The sequence below is a fragment of the Sorghum bicolor genome, chromosome 9, assembly GCF_000003195.3.
Source record: "Sorghum bicolor cultivar BTx623 chromosome 9, Sorghum_bicolor_NCBIv3, whole genome shotgun sequence".
NCBI classification, from domain to species: domain Eukaryota; kingdom Viridiplantae; phylum Streptophyta; class Magnoliopsida; order Poales; family Poaceae; genus Sorghum; species Sorghum bicolor.
Genome location: NC_012878.2, coordinates 51,513,019 through 51,540,878, shown reverse-complemented (window position 1 = coordinate 51,540,878; position 27,860 = coordinate 51,513,019). Strand labels below are relative to the sequence as shown.

Here is a 27,860-nt window from a genome sequence, read left to right as displayed (position 1 = left end):
GGCATTGAATCAAATGAACCAACTGACCCAGCTTGGAAGTACTGCACAATGCCAGATGTGAACAAGAAAGGTTCTCTCCAGTGCACCTTCTGTAGCGGCATCTATCATGGTGGAATAACAAGAATCAAGTACCATCTTGGTAAAGTTCCTAAATCCAATGTTGCAAAGTGTAAAAAAGTTCCATCTGATGTGCAACAAGAAATCCTTGAAGTGCTGGCCATAAAGTCAGATAACAAGCAAAAGAAGGCTGAGGAGAAAGAAGAAGATAGAGCTGTAGTTGATTTGAGTCATTCTGAAGGAGAGGAACACAGTGATGCAGAAGGAAATTCAGTTATTGTGGTGAAGAAGATGAGTAGCAAAGGTCATTCAGGTCCTATTGATAAATTCTGTAGACTAACAACAGAAGAAATAGTGGCTGCAAGGAAGGGCAAAGGTGTTCTTTCTGAGAAGGTTCAATCCAAGATATCAACTGAAAAAAGAGAAGAGAAGAGGGATAGAGCATGTGAGTACATCTGTAATTTTTTTTATGATGCTACCACACAATGTGACGACACTTCCAAGCTTTGAGCTCATGCTTGAGGCTATTGGAGACTTTGGCAGGGGCTTGAGAGGTCCAACTCCATATGAGATGAGTGGGAAATTCTTGCAAAAAAGGAAGAGGAAAGTGCAAGAATTAGTAAAGGCTCACAAAGAGTCTTGGGAGCTACATGGATGCTCAGTTATGACTGATGCTTGGACAGATAAGAGAGGTAGAGGTGTGATGAACTTGGTAGTTCACAATGCATATGGTGTTTATTTTCTTGATTCTGTGGATTGCTCAGCTGTGAAGAAAGATGGCAGATACATTTTTGAGTTGGTTGATAAGTGTATTGAGGAAATAGGGGTGCAAAATGTAGTTCAAGTTGTGACTGACAATGCAAGACCAAATGAGGCAGCGGCTAGTTTGTTGAGAGCAAAGCACCCCTCTATTTTCTGGAATGGTTGTGCAGCCCATACCATTGATTTAATGTTGGAAGATATAGGAAAGATGCCCAGAGTTGCTGCAACAATTAGCAAAGCAAAGTGCTTGACTGTTTTTCTTTATGCCCATACTAGAGTTTTGGACCTGATGAGGAAGTACCTTTCTAGAGATTTGGTGAGGTGTGGTGTTACAAGGTTTGCTACAGCTTATCTCAACTTGAAAAGCATGCTAGAAAACAAGAAGCAGTTGCAAAGGCTTTTTAGGGAGGATGAGCTCCATGAACTAGGCTACCTAAAGAGTGCCAAAGGGAAGAAAGCAGAGAAGGTTGCCAAATCTGAAACTTTCTGGAGAGATGTTGAGACTGCTGTTATTTACTTTGAGCCATTAGCTCATGTCTTGAGGAGAATGGACAGTGATGTGCCAGCAATGGGTTTCTTATATGGGTATCTACAGGAGGCTAAGAATGAGATCTCTAAGAGGTTCAATAATGACAGGAGAAAGTTCGAGGAAGTTTTTCAGTTCATTGACAAGAGGTGGGACAGTAAGCTGAAAACTCCTTTGCATAGGGCTGGTTACTACCTCAACCCTTTCTACTATTATCAAAACAAGGTGGCTATAGAGGACAATGAAACATTTAGAGATGGTGTCATAACTTGCATTACAAAGCTTGTTCCAGATATAGAGACTCAGGACAAGATTATTGAAGAGCTTCAAAAGTTCCAAGATGCTGAAGGATCCTTTGGCAAAGAAATTGCTAAAAGGCAGTGCAAAAATATTCATTTTAATCCTGGTATGAAAAATTGTCCTCTACCTCTAGCAAATAAATTTCTTTGTTGGCAAATAATTTACATTGTCCTCTATTTTCCACTTCTTTGTTGTATTGTAGCTAAGTGGTGGCTGAATCATGGAAGTAGTGCACCAACCCTCAGAAAGCTAGCTGCTAGAATTCTCAGTTTGACTTGCAGTTCATCAGCTTGTGAGAGATGCTGGAGTTCATTTGAACAAGTAAGAATTGGTCTTGCACTCTTACTCTTACATTCTTAGTCTCTTAGACTCTTAGTCCCTTACTGATTCCAATTGTATGTAGGTCCACACCAAGAGACGCAATAGGCTGCTGCATGACAGAATGAGGGATCTTGTGTTTGTCAAATTCAACTCAAAACTGAGACAAAAGAAGGACAATAAGGATAGAGATCCACTTGAGAAACCTGTTAGTGATGTCTTAGAAGATGAAGACAATGAGTGGATCACTGGTGTTGAGCAAACAGAAATGGAAGAGGATGAGGAAGGAGGAATTGGAGGTACCTCACAAGAGGTTGTAGCTGCACCACCACCAAGGAAGAGAGGTAACCAGAGCAGGAAGAGAAAGAGACTGATTCCTACTGGTGATGATGAGTTATCTGCTTCATCTTCTGATGGAGAAAATGACACTATGATGCATTCTGATTCCATTTCTGTTTCTGATGAAGAGATGCAGTAACTTGTGTGCTTAGTGCTTGTCATTTCATTTATGTAATTATGTTTCATACTTTCAGTTGCTTATTGATTATTGAACTATGGCACTTGTGGCTTTATGCCTTTTGCTTTTGAATTTGGAATTTTGGATTGTAATAAATAGACTATTAGATCATGGGTTGTGACTTGTGAGTTACTTGTCACTTGTGAGATTTTAGTTTTAAACTTTTCATCTGGTGCGTGCTGTATTTAAATAGCGGGCTATAGCGGCGCTATGCGGAGCTATAGCGGCGACACAGCGCGACCGCTACGTCGTATAGCGTAGCTATAGCGGCGCTATAGCGGAAAATAACGGCCAGAATCAGCCAACGCTATTTTTGATAGCCCGCAATTTTTTTCTTTGCTTATCAGTCAAACGGTTGGTCGCCTGGTGTCTCCGCCACTGGTTTTAGCAACTATATGAGGAGTATGAAAATGAGTGATAAGGGTTGGTGGAAGGAATTAAGATGGGAATTGGATATATGGTTCCAACCCCTTATTTGGTTTGTTGAAGAAAATAAGAGGGAATTCATATCACTCAAATGTTGCGTAGAGTTTTGAATATTATATAACAGGTCATTAGTCATGATGGATGGTAAGGATGCATTCATCTTTCACTAAGAGTATAATTCTCACTCACTTATTGTCCCATCCCCTGAGGAGTGATTGTGAGAGTTAGCTCTCTAAACTTCCACTCACCATCCCATCAATATTCTATTCCCACTCTTAGAAAACACTCCTTCAATTAACATCTCAACCAAATGTGCAGTTCTTGTAACAAGCGAGACCTGATTTCTCTAATTGAGAGTGAAACCGGATCATTTTCTATTATTATTTAAAAACATTGATTTTTTTGACAACTTAAAAAGATTGATTTCATTGGCAAATGCTGCGCAACTTGGCGCTTCGACGTCCAAAGCATGTACGGGGCCCCTCAGGAGTGGATGTGATTTGACTTTACTACAGAAGATGACGGCCAACGGTCACCTTAAGTGCGCAATATCGGAGAATAAGAAGTTGGCCGAAGGCTTTTGATGGATCGGTAGCCGCGTGGGTAGATTCGTAACACACGTATAGCAGCCTGAATCACGGGAGATGATCTTGTTTCACGTTTGAGAAACTTTGTTCTTAAAAGAGGAATAGGAACATAGAAAAACATCGTTCCAAACGCCTACGACGGAACAAGTTCATACAAGTTGTCTTAGACTCTGTTTGGTTAAGCTCGTTCAGTCTTCCGTTTCATCAGAGGAGCTAGAGCCGAAAAAGTGACAAATCATAGTTTTTCTCACCTCTACATTCATTCTACACTAGGTAAAAGAAAATTTGTTTCTGTACACAGTGTCGCTGCAGTTGCTGGTGTAGGAGTAGCCCACCAAAGAGGCCCAAAACATATAATAGGTTCCTCATTCCAGTTATACTAGGTACGAGTTCTCTATCCCCCTGAGAAACAAGATAAATAGGTATAATCCTTCACACCATAGTTTTAAAAGTGATGTCCCCACATTGTAGGGTCTCAATTCCTCGACCCCAACATTCCGAGAACCTAGCTCCTAACTCTATACGCAAGCATCTAACACATGCGATTGATACAACTCTCCCTCACTAGTTGAGCAAAATTTCTTTCTTTAGCTTATGGATCATCTATGAAAGTGAAAGTGGTGTTGTTTTGGTAACAACGTTTCGTAAAACAACTTCTAATAGTACACCAAGAGGATGAAATATCTATAACATCTTTGTGTTTTTTTTTATTTTTTTGCTTTTTTATTTTTTTCTTTTATTCTCTCTCATTTCATCTTGTCACTCCCCTCTCATCCTACGGCTTCTGCCGAACTCTTCTCCTTCATCGTCGTTGCCCCTCTCGCTCGACCTCCAACAATCACCCCACCCCTCCCATCGTGTCGCCAAGCGAAGACGTGCCTCATTCGCTACCCCACACCTCTCACCACGCCTCTCGCGCCACCCCATCTCTTGTCGCTCGTGTGTCATCTCCGTTGTCGACTGTGTGCTTGAACAGGGGCGTCCCGAAGCCCTTGCGGGCTGTGCAATTGAACTGGGCCTCCAAAATTTATGGTCCCTAAAATTTACTAAGTGTTCTAAGTATATATATTAATTTTAGGTTTATTTTAATTAGTAAATTAGTCACAGAGACTCAATAAACAGGGTCTGCTACTTCCTTCGAGAGAAAGCACATTGAGTCTATGATCGTGAGTTAGAAAAATAGATGGCCGGTAATTCTTCTTCATATAAGTATATAAGTTTGTAATCCTTTGTGAGTTTGTGGCTTTGTCTCTTGAACTTGTTCCTCGTCTTGGGTGTTGTTCGTCGCTCAACACAGTAGTAATCCTAGACGGCCGGACCCAGATTAGGACACCAGACGGATATTATTGCCCGGTATAAATTCCATGCACAATTCCTATTTTATTTAATTAATCTTTTATATATTTCCTTTGTAATATATCGATATTTGATATTATCTTTTTAGATTTTGACAATAGATGCTAGGCCTCCAATTGTTGTTTTGAACTGGGCCTCATATTTGCTCAGGACGCTCCTGGCTTGAAGAGGGGGGAGTCGCTTGGGCTTCTTCTCCGCCTTTGGCTGTGTGTGTGAGAATGGAGGAGGAGCCCATGGGCCATGAAAACTACTTTCTTTAGCTTGTCCATCTCTGGTGGCTCTCCTTCAGGCTTCAGCGTGTTTTTGGGAGATTCATTCGAGGAGCTGGTTGCCGTGAGTCTATTTACCCTCACGTTCAAAACATCTTTTGAAATTGCTTAAGAATCACTACTAAATGGGGATTTAGTTGCAACAGTTGGAAAAAATATTATGTAAATTCATGAGAATTATTATTCTTAGATGTTGGATGCTTACAGATGAATACAAGATCGTAAATCCTCACTAGATGACCAAAGTCACTTCATGATAACCATCCCGTCGATTTTCCCCCATTGACGGCCAACAGGTTGTGATCGTGTGCATACATCATTTTGCCTATATCTCTCGCGGCTCTCTCTCAGCGTGTTTTTTAGAGATTCGTTCGAAGAGCTAGTCGTCGTGAGTCTGTTTAGCCTCACGTTCGAAACTACTCTTGAAATTGCTTAAGAATCACTACCAAACGGGGATTTAGTTGTAACAGTGGAAAGAAAAAGTATTGTATAAATTCATGAGAATTATTATTCTTAGATGTTAGATGCCTGCGGATGAATATAACATCGTAAATCCTCACTAGATCACCAAAGTCGCTTCATGATAACCATCCCGTCGATGCCCCCCCCCCCCACCCCCCCAAGTTGACGGCCAACAGGTCGTGATCGTGTGCATATATCATTTTGCCTACATTTCTTCGGCTTGTGCTCTGTTTGGGTCCACAAGACCTGTGCGCTGCAGTGGCCAAATCAAAAATGTTTAATTTGTAGAGTCCAGCTGCGGTGAATGATTTGAAAGGGCAGAACAATCTGAATCTTTTTTTTTTCAGTGATGACAGAAGAACCAGATTGTATGTGTCTTGCTACTGAAACACATCTTTTCTTTTTTGTGTGACGAACCGAAATAATAAGTCGATTCAATGTCTCAAATGAGCCGGCGGCGATACGCGTGCTGAAAAATTAACACGGTGAAGTGTTGAGGTCTTGTTTAGTTCTAATTTTTTTGTAAAATGGACACTGTAGTATTTTTATTTGTATTTGATAAATATTGTCTAATCATATATTAATTAGGCGTAAAAGATTCATCTTATAAATTATAGATAAACTGTGCAATTAGTTATTTTTTTATCTATATTTAATATTCTGTGAATGTGCCGTAAGATTTGATGTGACGGAAAATTTAAAAATTTTGTAAAACTTTTTGAAACTAAACAAGGCCTGAACTGTATCGAGAACACTTGCCTGGGCTGGCCATTCCCCCTGGAAAGCCCAGGTAATTCGGAGGACTCTGCGCTGAAAGCCCAGATGGTCATCTGGTGCTGGAGCTGGACTGTGGTGCCTTCAGCAGGCTCGAAACTAGAGCTGCCTGGACTGCTTTGCCTGGATCGGGTTAGAATTTCACATTTCAGAACTAGCGGGTTCCACCGGCAGAGTAAGTAGTAGAACAAACGAACTTCTCACGAGAGATAAATTACCTAAAAGAAGACCGACAGATTGTATGTATTGTTTGCTTTGCACTTTGCAGTGAAAATGAATCCATTAACCATCTGTTTTATGATTGTTGTATTGCTGTCAATATATGGAACACGGTAGCTCAAATCTTGCAATGCGATATTGGTTCTGATTTTAAATAAGTTGCTGGATTCTGGTTATGTGGTAAAAGTGCTCTTGCAAAGAATTTGTGCACTTCGGCTATCCTTCCTTTGGATTTTGTGGAAATCACATAGTGCAATTTGTTCTCAAGGAGAATGTTGGGAGGATGTGACATGTGAGGATGATTCTGAAGATGGCGGCAAAGATGATAAGAAGATGACACCTACCGTACTAACTCCATTTTGTATTTCGACCATGTAGTGAATAGTTTGGACCTCAACAGTTTTGGCGGACGCGCCTCAAATACATACATTGTAAGGGATCAAACGTTTGTGTGCGCTTGTTTCTTCGAAAGAAGGCAGGGGAAACATTCTCCTTTTTTCCACAAAAGAAAAAGAGAGAGAGAAATCATTGGTGATCGATATGTCGTTGATGAACTGAACCTTGCGTGGCTTCAAAGGGAATCCTGCCAATTGTCGTAGTGCGTCCACCTGCAGCAATAGGAGAGGAGAAAAGCTGTCCTAACATTTTTGTTTGAAATTCGTTTCGACGAGGAAAATAAAAGGTGGCCTAACAACATGTACCTGAACTCGCAGGAATCCCGGCCGACCCTGGCTCATCTGAGCCGGCCATGATCAACCTGTCATTTCGATTTTACATGCATCATGCATACTACACGCATCCAGGCACGAAAGAGACAATCTTGCAACCAAGGCAAGGAAACGGCCGACGGGAGGAATTTGTGCTCCCCCTCGATCGTGCAGGCGTCAACTTCAACCAGGGCAACGTTGCCCCTGAAATAGTCCTTCAGCTGTAGGTCCTTTGGTTTTCTCACTATCGTGGCAAACCAATCGGTCATGAACTCATGATCCGTGGAGCGTGTGTGCGTGTGGCTACCATATGAAGATCGTGTTCGATTGATGCTTTTGGATTAGGCAGGTACGTAGATCAGGTCGGCAACAAGCAGGGGCGGAGCCAAAGGGGGCCGGCAGGGGCCATGACCCCCCTAACATCACAACAAAATGTTTTCACTCGGTATATAATTAATATAATATATATTTATATAAAATATATGATAAAAAGTTCACGTATATATATATTTTCGATGTCTTCTCGACAACAAAATGTATAAAATAAAATTTGATTATATTTTAGAACACGTTATTTGCTACTATACTAGGACATATTTAATAAAACTTTAGGTTCTACTAAATGTATTCTTACATTTTGTTGTATTTATATTTTGCTGAATACATATATAATTAACTAATAATAACAACGCAGCGGTCATCGGTACTTTATGGTCATCACATCAAGCTTATTGAACAGAACTACTATTATATGTCAACTCTCTTTTCATTTCGAGAGACACTGTCACCAACTACATGACAAATAATATTATTAAATCAACAAATACTATAATAAATCGAGGAAAGTAGGAGCAATTTTATTGATGACAAACTTGAGTGGTCAGTTTTCACCATAAAATCTACATAGATGAACTAGCACAGTTCGTATATATCGATATCTTTTGACCAGCCCCCTATGTATAATTCTCGGCACCGCCACAATATGACGAGCAGTAAAGCAAGTGTCGAAGCTAAAACAATTGTCTACTGATCAGGCATTTCTACATCTAATATAGTAGAATGGAAGACTTCTTTGCACAATTTATAAATGTTGAACCTTCTTTATCCAAATAATTTAGTTATGGAATATTTTATTTCATGTTTAATTAGCAAAATTATCTGTAGAATAATTTCCCTCTCTCTGACCGAGATGATTGGCACTTGGAGGTGGGCTAACTAGCAAATATACCCTTAATTTGGCTTTAGTTAAAATTACACACTTCTTAAAATAAGTTCCTCTCTCATCTCTAATTTAGCAATCAAATCTAAGAGCATCTCCAACCGTTTGGCAAAATTTGTTTTTCAAATCTTGTTGTTTGCTAACTCCCACAATAATATAGGGAGGAAAACAAGATCTCATCTCTAACAGTTTGGCAAATTTCATTTTCAAAAACCTACAAATCCGCTAACAAAACGAAGAGCCCCATTAAGTTAACAGTGTCCCGCTAAACATGAGGAGAAAGACCGATGCCAAGCATGGAGTTCGCGCGTATATTTGCGCGCTAGACAAGGAGATATACCAAGTTGAAAAAGATAGGGAATTAGGATGTCAAACTGTTGGAGAGAGTTTTTTCTCATTTTACTAAAAAAATTTATAGATGAGAAGTCATTTGCCAAACTGTTGGAGATGCTCAGTTTGAAAATTGGGGTTCAGGTTTACCAAATTGCAAGTTAAATTAGAGTTAAAGAAATATGGACACCGGAAACATTGCTAGAGACTGTCCAAGAAAACTGAAGGCTAAATTATATTCCTAATTGTTATTTTCTTTCTTTTAGGGTTCCCAAATGTAGAGAAATTATTGATGCTAGTGTGCAGCTTAGATGATGAAGTGACATAGGTTCAACCTATACATGCATACTAATGGAAATAAGGTGGTTAGTAGGAGATTGTCCAAGAAAACTAAAGGCTAAATGCTATTCCTAATTGTTGCTTTCTTTCTTTTAGGGTTCCCAAATGTAGAGGATTTATTGAAGCTAGTGCGCAGCTTAGATGACGAAGTGACCTATGTTCAATCTATACATGCAAGCTAATGGAAATAAGGTGGTTAGTAGGAGTCTTACGCGCACCAAGACGAGTGTTAGGGGTGGATCTAGTACACAAGGAACGGGGGCACGTGCCCCCACTTAAATTTTTGGGTTTTAAAGAAAACATGTCTTTTTCTATGTAGCTATAGAGGTCCACTAGTAAATTAAAGACCGCCACTCACATTTTATGCTAGTTTCATCTCTACAAGTATTGGTGCTTATTGGATGAAAGAAACAAATAGCCGATATTACAGAGTTAATATTAAACAAGCATCTTCAACCATGCCAAATGGTCTCTTTGTGGGGATGGATCGTCTTGGAAAAACCACATTAGTTGGTGTTGTTTATGTAAACAAGTGAGAGATTTCTTTGTGGGAATTGGATGGTACGGTTACGGTCTTGGAAAAACACACTAGCTAGTGGTATTTATGAAAGCCAGCGGTGGAAACAAGAGTGTGACAGGGGCCATGCCCCCCTAACATATGATAAAAAAGTCATTAGTATAATCTTACAATTTTTCCATATTTAGTGAAAAAATATAGCAAATTATTATTATATGTGCTTATTAATATCTTCTACTTCCTTCATCTAATAAAAAGTATCATTCTCATTTTCGAAGAAGTCAAATATTTTTAACTTTAACCAAATATATATAAGAAAAGATTAATATAATTAGTACATTAGATAGATCATTCAATATATTTTCATAATAAACTTATTTAGAGATATAATATTACTATTTTCAAGAAACCTAGTCAAAACTAACGCGAATTTCATAGCAACACTTTTTATGAGATGAGGGAGTAGATAAGAAAATTTTACAAAACACAACTAGTAATAAAATGATCCCTATGAACATGTTTGCAAAGGCTAAACTAGTAGATCTCGAGATTTATGAAGTCACCACAGAGTCTTGCTTCAATGGCATATCACATACCAGTGAAAGAGCAAGGCCTTAGATTTTAGAATACCTATATGAAAATACGAGCAATCATATTAAGTGGTGAATTAACACAGACTATCATTACGAAAAGCCTAATCCATTGAGCCACGCTCAGTTTTTACATGTTTTTTTTCAGCCGGTCCCCTGTTTATAATTTCTGACACCGCCCATATCAATAAGCTTACATAGTCTCACAAAGAAAGACTTGACATTTTAAAATTTGTTACACAAGAAATACGCTATAACACTATTTGGCATTGCATCCCTGTTATTGTTGGCTAGTTTTCAGAGTTATCCTTGTTATATCTTGTTTGGTTATACTAATATATCCTATAAATCTTAGACAGTACTCTCTCCATCTCATAAAAAAATGATGTTTTTTTTTTACTTTGAGACATCTTATTTGACTGAAAATTTTTTGAATAAGACAAACAGTCAAACAAAATATCTCAAAGTTAAAAACATCATTTATTTTGAAACGGAGAGAGTAGTGTCCTACTTTTTGTGGAGGGGGAGTATTATCCATAAATTCACTCGATGAACCAGATGGCATACCTGCCGACCGAACATCCTGATCCACATCGGCGAAGAATTAATGGCGAGCTTAGTGGGACTGTACCAGGTTACTCTTTGGTACGTACTACTACGCACCAGTAAACACGACACAAGTCTTTCTTCAAATGTTTCAGATGAACGACATCGCATCTGAAGCAGCAGTACTATCATCTGGCTATCATTGCGGGGAGCTGCCCATGCATGCGTTCCATGCACATGTACTCCATGTCTCCATGCATGGAGCGAAGGAACGGGAGTGCGGTGCCCTACACTGCAGTGCAGCGCTCTCCGTGCATTATGGGTTTGTTTACTTCCAAATTTTTTTACAAAATAGGAATAATATTACTTTCGTTTGTGTTTGACAAATATTGTCTAATTATAGACTAACTAGACTTAAAAGATTCGTCTTGTCAATTCCGACCAAACTGTGCAATTAGTTTTTATTTTCATATATATTTAATGATTCATACATATGTCTAAAGATTCGATATGATGTGAAATCTGAAAAATTTTGTAAAATTTTTGAGGAAATAAACAAGGCCTATATATATACGGCCACAGGACCATACATGCATCCAGGTTGGGAGCGTGCACCGTCCATGTAAAAGCCCTGAGACCAACCGGGCAATGCGTGATGGCCTGATGCGTGGTGTCTACGACTACGACCCTCCGGGCACTGCATCTGCATGCACATGCACGTATTGTCACCTGTACCGATGAGTGGCCAACTCATGCCCGCCCTAGTCCATGAGACATCGCCTCCCTCGTATCAGATCCTCGTATCAGATCAGATGCATTTCGAGCCTAGTCAGCATCTAGACTGGACTTCACTCCTCATTTGCGTAGGACATGGGTGGCTCTATAAATGTACATTTGGCCCGTTAAATTTGGCCCGGTCCGGTGCTTGCGGGCCACGGGCGGCCCGGTCCGGCCACACCCTCGGCCCGCAGCATGGTGGTGGCCCGGCTTGACACGGCCCGCTCATTTTGTTCTATATGTTGTGGTTTTGTGCTCTTTCTCTTTGATATAACTTGTGAATTGAGATATGTTTTGCTTGAAACAATAAAATTGTATGGTACTTCTTTCATATGCTGTGATATGTGAAAAAATTAACCTTTGTTTAAAAAAGTGGTAAATTAAGACATGATATGCTTGTCGGGCTGTGGGTCGGCCCGGCCCGACCGAGTTGAACGGACGGCACGGCCCGATCGGCCCGTGGCCCGACGTGGCCCGCCCCGTGCCGTGCCGGCCTGGCCCGTTGTAAATCTATAGGTGGCTCCATGCATGACATGAGAAGACGAGAAGTTACATCCCACTCAAGCGAGGTTTAGTTTCCAAAATTTTTCACACGTCTCATCAAATCTTTGGATACATATATAAAGCATCAAATGTAGATGAAAAAAAAAACTAATTTTACAGTTTAATTGTAAATCACGAAATAAATCTTTTAAGATAATTTATGGTTAGCTATAACCAAAACTGCTACAATACCACATATACTAATAATAATGGATTTCTTATGTTTAATAAATTTATGTCGTAGTTTCTAAGCAAGCTATGTAAATTATTTTTTATTAGTATTCGAAAACTACTCTTGATATGCTTGTGACATATCTAATATAATACCTAAAAATTTTCTTTTCGCAAACTACAGCGTCAGACGCATTTTGAGCTGAGGCCTCCAGACCGGAGATAAGATGACAAGCAGACAAGCTCGCCATTGCTAGCTGTTGATGGGAGATCGAGCTAGCGATGGTACTAGTACGGTGATGGTGGCGCCGTCGTACTCGTAAGCTCTGACACATGATATTCGCTCGCTCGCAGTTGTATGTTCGCTTTCACTGCGGGGCGAGCAGCCAGGCGCCATGAATGCGATGCACTTAACAGCGAGCGTCAGAGCAGAGGCACTGGGCCCTGGGCTTGGCAAGCTGGGCCAGTGGCCTTGCTGCCATTTCTCTTTACCTATGTTGAACTATAATTGTTGTCTAGTATAATTGTTGTCTAGTAATTTGCTTTTCAAACTCTAAAACCGGATATCTTTACACCTTCAACTTCAACATTCAAAACTGGTAGCTCTTTGCACCGGTTAGAGGTGGTTTTCAAGGCATTTTACCACTTTTCGTTTAAAAAATCAGAAAGATAAGGTTTTTGAACAAAGAAAAATGTCTCTAAGCATTTAAATTTGTTTAGAAAATCATAGAGATACGTAGAATATATGGCAAACCCAATTAAAATATTTAGAGATTGTCAAAGTACCCGTAAAAGCTTCCAAAAAAACTATACTTACCTTGAAGTATCTCTAAAATCTTCCAAAGAGTGAACAAAATATGAGAAGTCCCTAAAATTTCTAATTGATGTTGAAAACTTTCTAGAACAAAAACATGAGATGCAACCACGATGAATGCATAGCATGAAATTAAATATGTGTTGCATTCTTGTTAGTCGCATCTCATATTTTTGCTATGGGGTTCTTAAGTCTCATTTAGACATTGAGTAGAATATTTTTGGAATTTTTTATTTTTTCCTATTTTTCTAGAGATAAATATAATTTTGAAAACTTTTAGAGATATTTTCACAAGCTCTAAATATTTCACTCGGATTTTTCATGTCCCAATCTATATCTATACGATTGTTTCGAAAATTTATAAGCTCATAGATGTTTTTGTGGTTGAAAAACCTTATTAGATATTTATAAAAAGAAACTATAGAAATGATGAAACCGACTTGAAAAGCACTTTTAACTTAGGTAGAAACGTAATTTCAACGGCTTTGAGAATCAGTGAGGTACGATGTTTAGTTTTTGAGTCTGAGAAGAAAAATCAGATCATGAGATCGAATAGTTTAAATAGGTAGTCATCGGCTACAAGAGACAGAGGAGGCTTTGTTGCTAGGGCTGGACGTCTTACAACTAATGACGAATAGTAGAAGGGCATTTGACGGTTGTGTTCTACCGAAGACAAGAGCTGGTAGCCTGGTAAGCGAGGCAGACTGGCAGAGGCATACAAGGAAGAAATATGCCTCGGACTAGGAAAGCTAGCTGACAAGAAGTAATAAGGCCATATTTAGATTGGAGATGAAAATTTTTTGAATGTCACATCGGATGTGTCGGAAGGACGTCGGGAGGGGTTTTTAGAAATTAATAAAAAAAACAAATTACATAGTTCATCAGGAAACTGCAGGACAAATCTATTAAGTATAATTAACCTGTCATTAGCACATGTGGGTTACTGTAGCACTTAAGGCTAATCATAGTGTAACTAGGCTTAAAAGATTCGTCTCGTGATTTTCAACCAAACTGTGTAATTAGTTTATTTTTTATATATATTTAATGTTCTATGCATGTGTCCAAAGATTCGATGGGATGGATGAAAAAATTTGGGGTGGGAAACTAAACAAGGCCTAAGTAGCATTCATATGCTCTCTGTTCAGTGGGGGTGAGCAAAAGTTTTAAAAAAAATATACACGAACAAGCGTATAAAAAGCAAGCATATAATTTTCCTTTGCAAAATGGGCAACAGTACGTAATTCTACGATTTTATCAATAAAAGCAATAGTTGATTAATGGTCGAAGGTTGCCATTTTCAGGTACGTGGTGGCGTCTTTCGCTCCGTTAATAGAAGAACAAGAAAGAATAATGTATGTATTTCAAAAGAGATACAATTGTCTTAGGGAATGCTGGTTAGAAACCGGCAAAGAAGGCAGAGGTAGAGGATAGACAAACCATACCCAATGCTTGTTAAAGTGAACAAACAGTAAGTCGAACCAGTTTGTTCGCTTAAGTTTATCTGTCTGTCAGTCATTCAACAGTATTTTTCTCTTACAATAAATCAGCGAACAGTACTCTCAGTCTCAGTCATAGCTTTTCAGTCAAGCGAACATGTGAAGCATCAAGTCAAGTAAAGGATAAGATCAGTCCGTATGAATATGAAAAGATACCTTTCTAATTGTGACTTCGGTTATGCACAAGAAGATGGGAGTTATTGGCAAAGGTAACGACCATCATTAGGTAACCAACTATGCTTTTCCAAGGCCATAACTACGAAAGGAAATGATGAGTGAACTGGTTGATAGAGAATCAAGTAGAACCAATAGAAGCTTTAGTTGCCTTATTTGAACATGGACCAATTGACAATCTTTTCTTTTAAAAAAGCGGAATCATGTTTCCAACTTATAAAAAAAAAGCATAGAATAATTTTCCATGGATGGCGTCCAAGCTGGGGACAAACTGTAAATTCGCTCACAACATGTCTAGGTAGTTCAAATCCAGCTCGACTAAAAAAATCTAGGGCTACATGAATAAGAACTAATCCATTATTTTTTATGGAAGAAAAATTGTATTAACCATAGAAACAGAGGAATAAAAAACAAAAAAATTGTTAATACTAATTACCCTGGCGGCAAGTTTGCCATTCATAACCACTAGAGACACGGGAGGAGGGCAGGGTAGCGGAGCTTGGAGCATGCCGGTGGAGGTTGAACCACGAGATATATTGGGCCTTCAATGGCCTGGGGTTGAAGAACTTATCTCTACCAATGGATTTACCTTTTTAGTACAAGTGGGTTTTCATCGTAGGGACTAAAAATCAGGTGCTAGAGACATCCTCAGTGACAGCTTTTTCATATAATCGTTGACACTCAAATTAGGCCAAGCCAACTTTAGAATTGAGCCATGCTAGTTTTGGCCTAATCTACGGAAAACTCTATGAAAACGACATGAAAACTCTATGAAAACGACATAAAAATAGTACCACATTAGTTTTTCAACGAGATAACACCATCCTATTTCATATAATGGGGTACACGGTCAATTGAGATATCCAACTAAATAGTCGGTCTTTTATCGATTTCCCTTGATGAGATGAGATTTGTGGGTGTTCTACTATGTGGTCTTGTGGATCCTAAAACACTCCGGTTGTGTGTCTCCCCGACGGGCCGTTCGTGAGTTTACCGGCGAAGTACGAGTGCCTAATCGGCCTTGTCGGCCTGATAGTCGGCGGCCTCTAGGTGATTTAGGCTCTACTGATGTGTTATGGCTCTATAAGAAAATCTTACGAACATGTGGGTGGATTTTTTTTATATATATAATAAGGCCTTGTTTAGTTACCAAAAAAATTTGCAAAATTTTTCAGATTCCCCGTCACATCGAATCTTTAGACACATGCATAAAGTATTAAATATAGATAAAAATAAAAACTAATTGCACAGTTTGGTCGAAATTGACGAGATGAATCTTTTGAGCCTAGTTAGTCCATAGTTGGACAATATTTGTCAAATACAAACGAAAGAGCTACGGTGTCGATTTTGCAAAATATTTTGGAACTAAACAAGGCCTAATAGTAATCGTGCACATGCCCGTTGATGCACTGCATTAGCACGAGAAAATCCCCACGTCAGCCTAGATCCGGCGCCGCGCCGATTACTTAATCGGCCCCTCGCGGCCATGTCCATCTGTTCACAGGTCCCGAATCAGAATCGCCGGGGCACCTCGTGCTCGTGGATCCCGCTGCTCCCGATCGGAGTCCGGAGTCCACAGTCCAGCAACAACAAACCCGTGCAAGCGCCCGCGTTTCGCTCTTGGTCGCACGAGGCCAAGCGAACAAACCAACCGACCAGACCAACCAAGTGGAGGAAAACGAGCAGCGAGCACCCCCGCTACGCGGCGCCGCGCGCGGGGCGCGGCAGCACCACCACCACCGCGGCGCGCACGGGAGCCAGGTGGAGTGGAGGAAGAATTGGCTTGGGCACGCCGACTTTTTGAGGCCCAGCGGCAGCGAGTGGCGCCTAGGGACCAATGGAATATGGGCGCCGCCTTTAACGGGGTCCGACGCGGCGCGTAGCCGCTACTACTGTCCCTGAAAGTGAAATGACCGGGACAGTGCGACTAGCGTGGGCGTGGCGTCCGGCCCCGGGGACGACGGAGTCCAACGTCGCCGCCGCCGAGCTTGCCGCCGGCAATGGCTGCATCACAGGGATGACAAACTGAAGAGAAGAAGCATCTGGCGATTGAGAACGAAGCCACAGAACAACAAACAGCACAGAGTTTAAGTCGTGATTATACGAGATTAAACTTGATTTTATCCAGCCCGCGAATGAACAAAAGGATCACTGCACTAACACTACACAAGCATTGTAAACGATTTTTGGTTATACCACCACCGCCCAAGCACCTGAATGAACATGTAAGCCATCAGCTACTACTGCCCTACTACTGAAACGAAGCAGCTTGACCAGCAGGTCGCCGGCCGTCGTCAGTCAGTACTCAGTACAGCCCCAGCATCGTCCGCGCGAACGACTGCCGTCCGCCTTTTACCGGGAGGACGGCGGCGGTACGGCGGCCGCTGGCGCTCCGAATCGGCGTGAGGTAGAACCGCAGCATGCCGTTGTCGCCGGCGGCGATGCCCGGCGAGTGCCGCGCGCTGCGGTTCCGCTCCAGCGCCGCCGCGCAGTACTCCTCGCGCCTCCGCTTCACGTGTCCGCCGTGGGCGTGGGCGTGGGCGGCGTCGGCCACGTAGCTGCGCCTCGAGCTGCCCAGCCCCCCGCCGCCGCCGCTGTTGCTGCTGAACGAGCTCCGCGCGCTCGCGTTGCTGTTGCACCGCTGCATCATCCGGCCGTTGTACCCGCGGACGCGCATCATCTCCGGCCACGGTTCCGAGAACGCGCGGTCCGCGCCGACGTCGGACGCGCCGTTCCTGCTCCGCCCCGCGGCGCGGCGGTGGATCAGGCCCCAGAGGCTCCACGCCTTGCGCCACCGCCGCGGCTTCTTCGCGGGGCCCCCGTGGAAGGCAGCGTCCAGGCTGGCGGAGAAGTCCTCGACGAGCGACGTGGTGCTGAAGCGGTGGTCGAACAGGTCTTCGGCGTGGTGGAAGTGGTAGAACTCCGAGCTGCCCATCAGAGGGGATTCCCTGCCGTTGACAATGGCCGCGGCCGGTGGTGCGGTCACTGGAACAGGCACTGGCACTGGCACTGCCACTGGCTTTGGGTCGGTGACTTCGAAGGACCTGCGCACAGAGCTGGACCTGTCAAGGCTCCGGCGCCTCCGGCTTGACGTGTCCATGTAGTAGTCTCGCGTCTGGGCCGTGCCCCCAGGGACGTTCGCGTCGGAGTCGGGCTCCGGCTGGGAGTCGTCCTCCACGGGGATTTGACCGTCGGAGCGCTCCACGATGCCGGCGGGGGAGTCTTCCAGAGCCGAGAGGATGGGAGGTAGGCGGGAGAGCGGCGGCGGCGCGCGGCCGAGGCCAATGCCGGTGCCGGCGCCGAACAGATAGCCGTCCCACGACGCACGGGGCTCGTCCCAGTTGAAGCCCATGTCGTCGACGGACATGCGGCCGGCGTCCAGGGAGAACCGTGGATCCGTGTCGCACGAGCGCCGGCCGCCGGCGAACTCGGAGCCGCCGGCTTCACCACGGCGGAAGCGGCTACGCCTGAGGAGGAACGATGGCTTGGAGGGCTTCTCCGGTGGGGGCATTGCCGCCGCCGCCGCCTTGCTGCCCGCGGCCTCCTGCTTCTTGAGCTTCTGCTTGCGCCTCCACTTCTGCCACTTCTTGCTGAACACCGAGGCGGCCAGCCAGAAGCTCCCGGCGATCTCCTTGAGGTCCTTGGGCGGCAGCTTCTTGTTGGGCTGCTGCTGCGACTGCGAGGACTCGAGATCTATGTGATCCTTCATGGCCCTGACATGCCGCGCGGCCGCATCAACCTCCGTCGTCTCCATCTCCCCAGAGGTGTCCACCTCCAAGACGGGCTCCACCACCGGAACAATCTCGTCAGAATCCTCCTCGGCCACAACAGCAATCTCCCCCTCCAAGAACATCTCAGGGACGCACGCCGGCGGATGAGGCGGCGGCGGCTGCGGGGGCGGAAGGACCTCGGCAGCGAGCGCGGCCGCGGCGGCGGAGGACGAGGCAGGGAAGGCGCCGAACGCGGTGCCGTCACGAACCCGCTCGCGGTCATCCTGATGGAAGAGCGCCCAGAGAGTGCTCCGCCCGCGCACGTCGCACGAACGCCGCTGCGGCTCGTACGCCCCGGCCCCGCCGGCGCCGCCAGCGCCCGCGAGGACGGCGGCGGCCAGCGCGTCGCCGCCCCCGCGCCCGCAGGAGAAGGACTTGCAGCGGCGGAGGTCCGGCATCGCGGCCGCGGCGGCACCACCTGAGCCCGAGGGTCCCCCGCCCCCGCCCCCGGCGGCGGCGGCAGCGGCGAACAACGGGCGGGAGAAGAGCGAGCGGATGGCGGAGGTGGACTTGCGGCCTGGCGCGGCGCCGGCCGCGGCGGCGTTGGCCTCGAGCCCCGCCAGGCGCTCGCGGAGGCAGGCGGCGCAGAAGCCCGTGAAGGTCTCCCCCGGGTGCAGGTCGCAGGTCGTCGACACCGACCGCCGCGGCGGCGGCACCGGCGGCTCCATCTGCAGCGTCATCGCGCGCGCGTTGTTGTGTTACCCTGGACACCTACCTGGCTGGCTTAAGCCGCGGCGCGCCCTCACATTGCTTGCTTGGACACGCACGGCACGGCGGTGGGCACACTCGGGGGCCGTGGCAGCTGTGGAGCGCGGGCGTGAGCGCGGCGGATTCGAGGGTGGAATGGTTTTGAGGATGCAGCGTGGGGAGCAGAGAGTGAAGACGAGGAGAAGGAAAGCGAAAGTTGAAGGGAATCACGGGGCCCGTCGCCTGCCTGCCTCTCTCCCCTCACTTGTTCTTCCACACCACACCGTGATGTCTTTTGCTCCTCTACCTCTCTGTGGCCTTCTCGGGGTTCGCTTCGGGGCTGCTGGCTTGCTTTTACTCCTTTTCCCAAGGGAGGGGACGGGGGATCGAAGCTGAAACGCTCTCAAACCACACTCCGTACTACTGTAGCTCCAGCTGTGTGCTGTGCGTGTCGATCGGATTACCGCGGGCTGTGATCTGATCTCGCCAAGATTGGCCTTTTTCGGAGTTGCTTGATCCGAAGGTGATCACAGGCCTAAAGCATATTCTGCGTGCGTGCGAGCAGTGAGACCGTGCCACGGATCGAGCAGGGGAAAAAACAGCAGCTGCAAACGTGCAAAAATCATGTGTTTACAGCAGCCATATGCACAAGCACACATACATGCCACACGAGTAGTAGTATGGATGGATGGCTGGGGCAGTTGGCTCATGACTTCATGTGCGGTGGCAACTTCGATCACGAGTTCACGACCAGGACAAAAAAGACCCGGTTCCGGCCAATGTTAAACAGAAACTGTCTGGATGTAATCGCAATGGACCTGGAATCGGTCTTTGGCATTCTTATCAAAGTTTTTGCCAAGTTATATTTTCATCGGCTTTGGACAGTGACTAATAAAGCTTGTCGCATCCCAACAATTGGCACGTCTGATGAAGATGGACACACGCCCAACAAGACACACCATGTTTTGCTACTAGCACTGCTACTGTACAGCAGCTCTGCTACTGTATAGCAGCTAAAGGCCCAAGAGATGATGTATCCTTCCAGTATAGTACCACAGTATTCTAGTTGCAGTGTTGGGATATGGCCTAAGGACTGCGGTACTTGTAGCTGCTGGACCGTAGCGAAGCGTAGACATTATTATGATGGAGTTGGCACGCTCGTCAGCAGCTAGCAACCAAAGAAACGTGGTTTAAAAAAAAATACTGGCATGCGTGCCCAATCTCTCCATCCACCGGAACCGGCGTGACGGTTTCTAGTAGGCACTAGCTGACTAGGGACCAAGTGTGGACAACCGCCGGCATGTCCATCGTTCACAAACACACAAGACGGTTTTACCCGGCCGGAGGAGGAGCTTCGCGTTTCAAGTTTTTCACTCTGCACTTGTGCAGGAGAAGACGAGCAAGCAAGCGTTGAGGCGCCGGCGAAATTGCTAGACCACCGGCAGAACGGCGACAGTCAACAGCGCAGATAAAAATTTTACCACACAAAAAAACAGAAGGCGAGCAACGTAGGCGAGGCTGCACAAAAGTGCCGGATCGATGCTCAGCTCTGACAGCCGGGGGTGGCCGGCAGCTTCTGTGGCCCGGACGGCCGGACGACGGGCCACGTGAGGTATCTGAAGCTAATCAATTCCTTCATCAGCGAAGGCTCGAAGAGTGAGAGAGAGAGGGATCGGAGGCCCGTCCCGTTCGTCTCCGGCTCCCTCCTCCCTCGCAGTCGTGATGCAGAATGGCAATGCCCCCATGAAATGCACGGTTAAAACTTAAAAGTAACTATATAGTTGCATATCCATTTGGTTAAAACCTCAGCCGGTGTCATCCAATCAATTACCAGGCATGGATTTTTAATGAAAAGAATTAAGAATCAGTCGGAGATGGGACAAGTTGAGGGAATCTCGCCGGTGGAATGGAATGCCATTGAATAATGTCACTAAACAGAAGTTACTCCTGTAGAAGGCATTTCTACTACGGTGATATTAGAGTAACTGTAATAATTCATCTGTTACCTGCCGTCAAAAACGATGATAAAAAGGCATGGCCTCCCCCAAAACCACAAAACACAAGCTTTTCCGTGATGACAACAGGCGTGAACGAGCAAGAGCTTTCACTTTCCAGCTTTCCCTTTTTAACCCCACCTCCATGTCCCCTTCCCCCGTTTCCCACTTCATGGCATGGGCCGCCACAGCATGGCCCAAATGTGCGGGGCTAGTTGAGTCATTTCCCCATGCGGCCACCATGCCATGCCTAACAGGTGCGGTGCAGCAACAACAACAAGAGAACAAAAGTAGAGCATGCATGGCATGTATGCAGCTGGGCGGGCGTCGCTGTCCGTCGTCTCCTCCAGATTTGTCCTTACTTAGGCAGCGGCATAACCCGAAGCCCAATTTGAGACAAAAGAGAGGCATCTGATGACCACCAAACAGCTCAGCTCAGCTCAGCTACGAGAGGCCGGAGGAGCCTTATTATTAGCCGTGTTGTGTCACTAGTAGTAGTAATAAAAGGAAGAGGGGAGAGGAGACCTGCACAGCACAGCACAGCACAGCACATGAGGGCAAGCCAAAGCTGTCGCCTTCTTCTCGAGCTCAGGAATGATAAACAATCATGGCACTAGCCTTTGCGTCCTTTCTTTGATCGGGAACAGTGGTACGTGCTATACTACGCTAGTACCCTTCCCTCCCACCCGGACCCGGCCGGGCTCACATGTGTGAAAGTGTGATCGACGCGGCCGGGCGGATCCAAGTGTACGTTGCTGCCTGTTTTCTCATGCTTCTTTTGACGAGAGGCGACGAAAGCCCAAGTAGGAAATGGACACTGTCGCAACCTTCTAGGCGGAGGAAAATGGATCGATCGACGATCTGGACATCCTTGTGGTTCTTTTAATCGCCGCGCGCCCCGCCGGAATCTTTTTGCTCAGACGGGTGAAGATTTTGTTCCGGGTGTGGATCACGTTCCCCCGGAACCAACGGCCGGCCGGGGCATTGACATTGATAGTTACTAACGTGCAATAATTAACAAAGCGTCACTCACATTGCTAGTTAACCATGCTCAGTCACACACCTCACACGGACACGGCTACCGGCGCTTAATAATAAACCAGCGCATGATGCTTTGGTGTCTTTTTGCACGACAGAGCCTCAATGGAAATGAGGCATGGATGGATGGATGGATGGACAGGCAGATCTATGGGTAAATCGGTAGTGTTATGATTAGCCTAATCGCGTCACTTCCGACGCTACGCTTAGGGCTTAGGCCACGCCTCTTTTGAGCAGGCACAAAAAGCGAACTGCCCGGGGGCTGGGCGTGGCCCTGCGCGTGAACACAGCCGAGCCGAGCGCGCGCCCCTTTTGATCGATCGGACGGGAAGCGCGCATCGGGATCCACCGCGTCGCGTCGCTCGGACACGCAAGCAAAGCAGGCGGCTGGGCCGAGCTCGAGCTCGTTCATTGGCATTAACAATGCAAGACTCTATCATAGAGTCCAAGACAATGAATTATATATTATTTATGGTATTTTACTAATGTGGCAGCATATTTATTGAAGAAAGAGTTAGAAAAAATAAGACTCCAAAATCTTATTTAGACTCTAAGTTCACATTGTTCGAGGTAATAAATAACTTTATACTCTATGATATAGTCTGCATTGTGAGTGCCCTTACCGGCCGGGCGCTGCCTTTCTCGCTCGTCGATCCGCCTGCCTGCCGGCGAAAAAGGGCAGATCAGCTCAGTCGCGAGCGAACGCACGCACGCACGCACGCACGCATAAAAGAAGCGCGGAAACGTATGGGAATGAGGGGAACGAAACGAGCGGCCCATGATTTTGCCAGGCCACATGTGGACGGATTCCATCGGCTTTCACGGTCGGGGACTCGGGATCGCTCGGCGCCCGCTGTGAACTCGGGACCGGCGGGACGGCTGCCGACGAGAAGGTGGTGGGAAAGGAGGAGAAATCTAATCCGCTCCACCACGCGGTTCCCAGCTCCGTGCAACAAGACTGTTTGTTGTTTCCATGCAAACGCGGATCCCGAAAGACAGAGAAATGTGGGTGCCAAAACAGCGAAACTTGCCACCCGTTTCCGTTGGCCTTGTGCAGGGAAGAGGTGTGCGTGTGCAGCAGTGCCGCAGGAGCAGCAGCTGAAGGAGCAGGGAGCAGGAGAGTGCTCCACACTTGCACAGTCTTGTTGCCGAGGCACGGAGCAGTCGAGGAGCGCACCCGGTAAAAAAAAAAAAATTGGAGGGTTTCTATTCTACAGTAGTACTTGGGCCAACCGCCAGTGGGCCTGCAAAAGGAAACCGCTAGAGCCCTGCATGCCTGCTGCCGCTGCAACAGTGCACGTTTCTGTGTCAGCCCTCGGGATTTCAAGTTTTTAGCGTCGAGTGTTAAACTCGGGCATTTAGTTGACTCTGAAAACCAAAAAATTTTCAAAATTCCCCGTCACGTCGAATCTTGTATCACATGCATGAAATATTAAATATAGACGAAAACAAAAACTAATTACATAGTTTAGCTGTAAATCCCGAGACGAATCTTTTGATCTTAGTTAGTCTATGATTGGATAATATTTGTCATAAACAAACGAAAGTGCTACAGTACCAAAATCTTTTCACTTTTCGGAACTAAACAAGGCCTCGGAATCCAGGTCCATGAACTGCCACATGATTTGCCGCCTGAGGTTTTGGAGGATTTGATGAACATGATGAAGGGTTCGGCTGGCCTTGTTTAGTTCCAAAATTTTTTGCAAAATCGACACTGTAGAATTTTCGTTTGTATTTGAAAAAAATTGTCCAATCATAGACTAACTAGGCTCAAAAGATTCGTCCCGTTAATTTCGACCAAACTGTGCAATTAGTTTTTATTTTCATCTATATTTAATACTTCATGCATACTTCTAAAGATTCGATGTGACGGAAAATCTGAAAAATTTTGTAAAATTTTTTGGGAACTAAACAAGGCCTAGCAGATCAGGCTCTGAATGCCTGAATTTCGAATCATACGACGGGAGTATTATATAATTCCATGACAATTGACGCTGTGATTACGAGTTGTGCAAGAGGAGTATTTTACAGTCTGACACACATCCAAAGGATCTCCTTTACCAAATGCTAGATTTTTTTTTTTGAAAAAAAAAAGAACTTTACGGGACGCAACTTGCTGGTGCTGAGTATAATAGCTCGGAGCAGCACGCGTTGGAGGGCTTGGTCCTTGGAGGGGAGCTGGCGTCGCAACTCGCAAACCAGGTCAGCCATGGATGGCTTTCGTCCTCTGCTCGCCCAGAAGAGTGGGGGCCGGAAAAGAGCAAGACCATTGCCACAAAGGCCTTGTTTAGTTCCCAAAAGAGCACTTTCGTTTGTTTGTGACAAATATTATCCAATTATGGACTAACTAGGATTAAAAGATTCGTCTCGTGATTTACAGCTAAACTGTGTAATCAGTTTTTGTTTTCGTCTATATTTAATGTTTCATGCATGTGCCACAAGATTCGATGTGACGGGAAATTTTGAAAACTTTTTGATTTTCAGGGGTGAGCTAAGGCCTTGTTTAGATACACCCAAAAACCCAAAACTTTACAAGATTCCCCGTCACATCGAATCTTGCGGCACATGCATGAAGTATTAAATATAGTTAAAAAGAATAACTAATTACACAGTTTACCTGTAAATCACGAGATGAATCTTTTAAACCTAGTTACTCTAAAATTAGACAATATTTGTCAAATAAAGACGAAAATGCTACAGTATCAAAAATCCAAAAACTTTTTGCATCTAAACAAGTCCTAAACAAGGCCAAAGGCGGATTTGTGGTTGTTTGTATTGCACCACTCCATTTGCATAGGAATCATCACCTGTTGCTGCATGCCATGCCGCTCTGGGCCACTTTGGCTTCAAGTTCGAGTTCAAGGCCTTTAGTTTTTTTTTAAATTTTGATACGGTCGTAATTTCGTTTCTGTTTGATAAACATTATCTAATCATGGAGTAATTGAACTTAAAAGATTCGTCTAGTAATTTACAGACAAATTATGCAATTAGTTTTTATTTATATTATATTTATATTTAATGCTCTATGCATTTACCGCAAGATTCGATGTTTAGTTAAAACTAAAAACTTTTTGAAGATTCTCCGTCAAATTGAATCTTACGTCACATACATGAAGCACTAAATATAAACGAAAACAAAAAATAATTATACAATTTACCTATAAATCACAAGATAAATCTTTTAAATCTAGTTAATTCATGATTAGAAGATAATTATTAAAGAAAAAGAAAGTGCGATAATTAAAATCAAAAAAATTGGAACTAAAACAAGGCCTTGTTTAGTTCCAAAAAATTTTACAAAATAGGAATAGTAGCACTTTCGTTTGTATTTAACGAATATTGTCTAATCATGAATTAACTAGTCTCAGAAGATTCGTCTCGTCAATTTTGACTAAATTGTGAAATTAGTTTTTATTTTTGTATATATTTAATATTATATGCATGCATCTAAAGATTTATTAATGTGGTAAGGAATCTTAAAAAAATTTTGCCCAAGGCTGAAGTTCAATTTCCAGCCATGCCACCGGGCAGGGCGCGCGCGCACAAGCCGTTCGTGCAGTGCACAGACTACAGGTACGTACAGTGGGGGCCAGTGGTAGCCTGGTACTAGCCTGTATAATAGGCGCAGTCACGCAGAGCATGCAGTGTACAGGTACTGGTACGTGTACAGTGTCAGTCCCGTAGTAGTTGTAGGCAGCAAGCTAGCAGACGCAGAAGATGGCGAAGATAAAACCAGATCAGAGAATTCAGATTCAGATTCGTCTCATCTCGCCGTCTGGAGGTGGTGCACCAGCACCAGCGGCGAGCAGCATGATGGAGAGGCATCTCCGGCGGCGCGCATCTCGATGCGGCCCAATATTACCTTTCATGATGGCGGTTTACCACGATCGTGATGGCTTTCACGCATCGAATCACGCACGCAAAGAGCCCTCTCTTTCTTTGCCTCTGTTTTCTTTGCCTAATCATTGCCTGGGCGCTGGGATTTCGGGGGCACTGTCGCCGGTCCTGCACTGCACGTAGGAGTAGTATTTGGCTATTTGCCACCTCTACGGACTTTTCCGAGTAAAACCTAGGGTGTGTGATCATGGTCTTCCTCATCGGATGCCTAGTTTGGTAGCCGGCCGGAGCGAGCTGTTGTGTTGGTGCGGGCGTGCAGAGCGCGGCATCGAGAGCGCCGGACACATGCCAGTTTTCAGGCCACCCGGCCGGAGTTTGGCTTGCATGTTCAGATTTCAGTAGAGACTTGCATTGTGACCATCCATCCATACTTGCCTTTTTTTTTTCGCCTTTGAGAGGAGCTATCATGAACCGCCAAAGGATATGCTGAACGCTTCTTTGTGCACTGCTGACCACATCGTGAAGCAAAGAATGGGAACAAGAGTTAACGGTGGCCTCCCAATACTAGCAAGTACAGTAGCAAACACAAAACAGTACTATTTTTTTCCATACAATACAAGCATGCATGACACGCAAATCTTGGCGCGTTGCAAAGGAAAATTGGAAGATGATGATTGTAATTTACCTCGAGGCATGCATGCTGGTCCGTTACGATCCGAGCTCGACGAAGAAAAAGGCGCGCCTGAAATGGACTGGACGTAGTAATAGGCGAAAGGGCCCCTGCCCCTGCCCGTCGGGCCTCGTGGGATCAGGTGATCAGAGACGTGTATCTTCAGGAATCAGAGGAACCAAACCCCATATGATGATCACATTCCACATGGAGCAGTCAGAAATCCCTTACTGTTGCTGCCAATGAGTGTCGCAACAGTCAACAACATGTTGCAAGCCGGAGCCACGCAGGAAAGAATGTCAGAACCATGGCAGCAGGCAGCCCCTGCAGTGAGCATTCGTGTACCTGCTCCTCCGTCCGTCCGTCCGTCCGTTCGTCCTCGCGTTCTGGGACCTGGAGCGACAGGGACATCTGATTGGCAAAAAAAGGCTGTTATCATGCATTCGGCGTGGGAGACGCTCTGCCGAAACTACCGTCGTTCAACAAAATGTTTTTTATCTGGTAGCAAGTCAGGCCGGGCGCCGCGCCGCCACCGGACCGCGGGAGTCGGGAGCCATGCGACATGGCCGCGGCAACCGGCAAGTTGAGAACATGCGTGCCGTCCGCCGCGGCCGCGCGATTTCACATCACAGGGATAGGCAGGTGAACGATTTTCACAGGGCTACGGTGAAGTGAGCTGCATTATAACGGCCCAGCGGTGGCGGACTGCCGAGCAGCCCAGGTGAAAATGCGCGGGCCGCTGAGGACCCTTGGTGCCATTTGTGTTGGTGGGCTTGACTCGAGCAACTGCACAGGTTTACTGTGCGTGGGCCGACATGCTTGAGGCCCTGAGTAGTACTACTTAAGAAGGCCGGGCGGCCTACGGGCCTTATGCATAGACCTCGCTGTGGGCTAACGGGCCTGTTTACTATCTAAGTGGGCCAGATGCTGATCTGGTGCCACTACTAGTTTTCTTGGCCAAGCTACAAGAGAAACACCGAGAACATCTTCACGGCTCAACTTCTACTACCACCGGTTCAGTGGACGAAACCAAATGACCTATCACATCATCCACACATACACAACTCT

The 27,860-nt window shown here is 45.2% G+C and overlaps 2 protein-coding genes across 2 annotated transcripts; one reads left to right on the top strand and one right to left on the bottom strand.

Moving 5' to 3' along the window:
* On the top strand, positions 49–2,441 carry LOC8072517. The gene is made up of 4 exons (XM_021448176.1): positions 49–502; positions 741–1,751; positions 1,848–1,966; positions 2,049–2,441. Exons 1-4 carry the CDS (start codon positions 49–51, stop codon positions 2,439–2,441), a joined length of 1,977 nt encoding a protein of 658 aa, XP_021303851.1.
* Positions 16,863–19,659, bottom strand: LOC8061749 (UPF0503 protein At3g09070, chloroplastic). Its single transcript, XM_021447087.1, has one exon. The coding sequence runs from the start codon at positions 19,244–19,246 to the stop codon at positions 17,102–17,104; it is 2,145 nt and encodes a 714-aa protein (XP_021302762.1). The 5' UTR covers positions 19,247–19,659; the 3' UTR covers positions 16,863–17,101.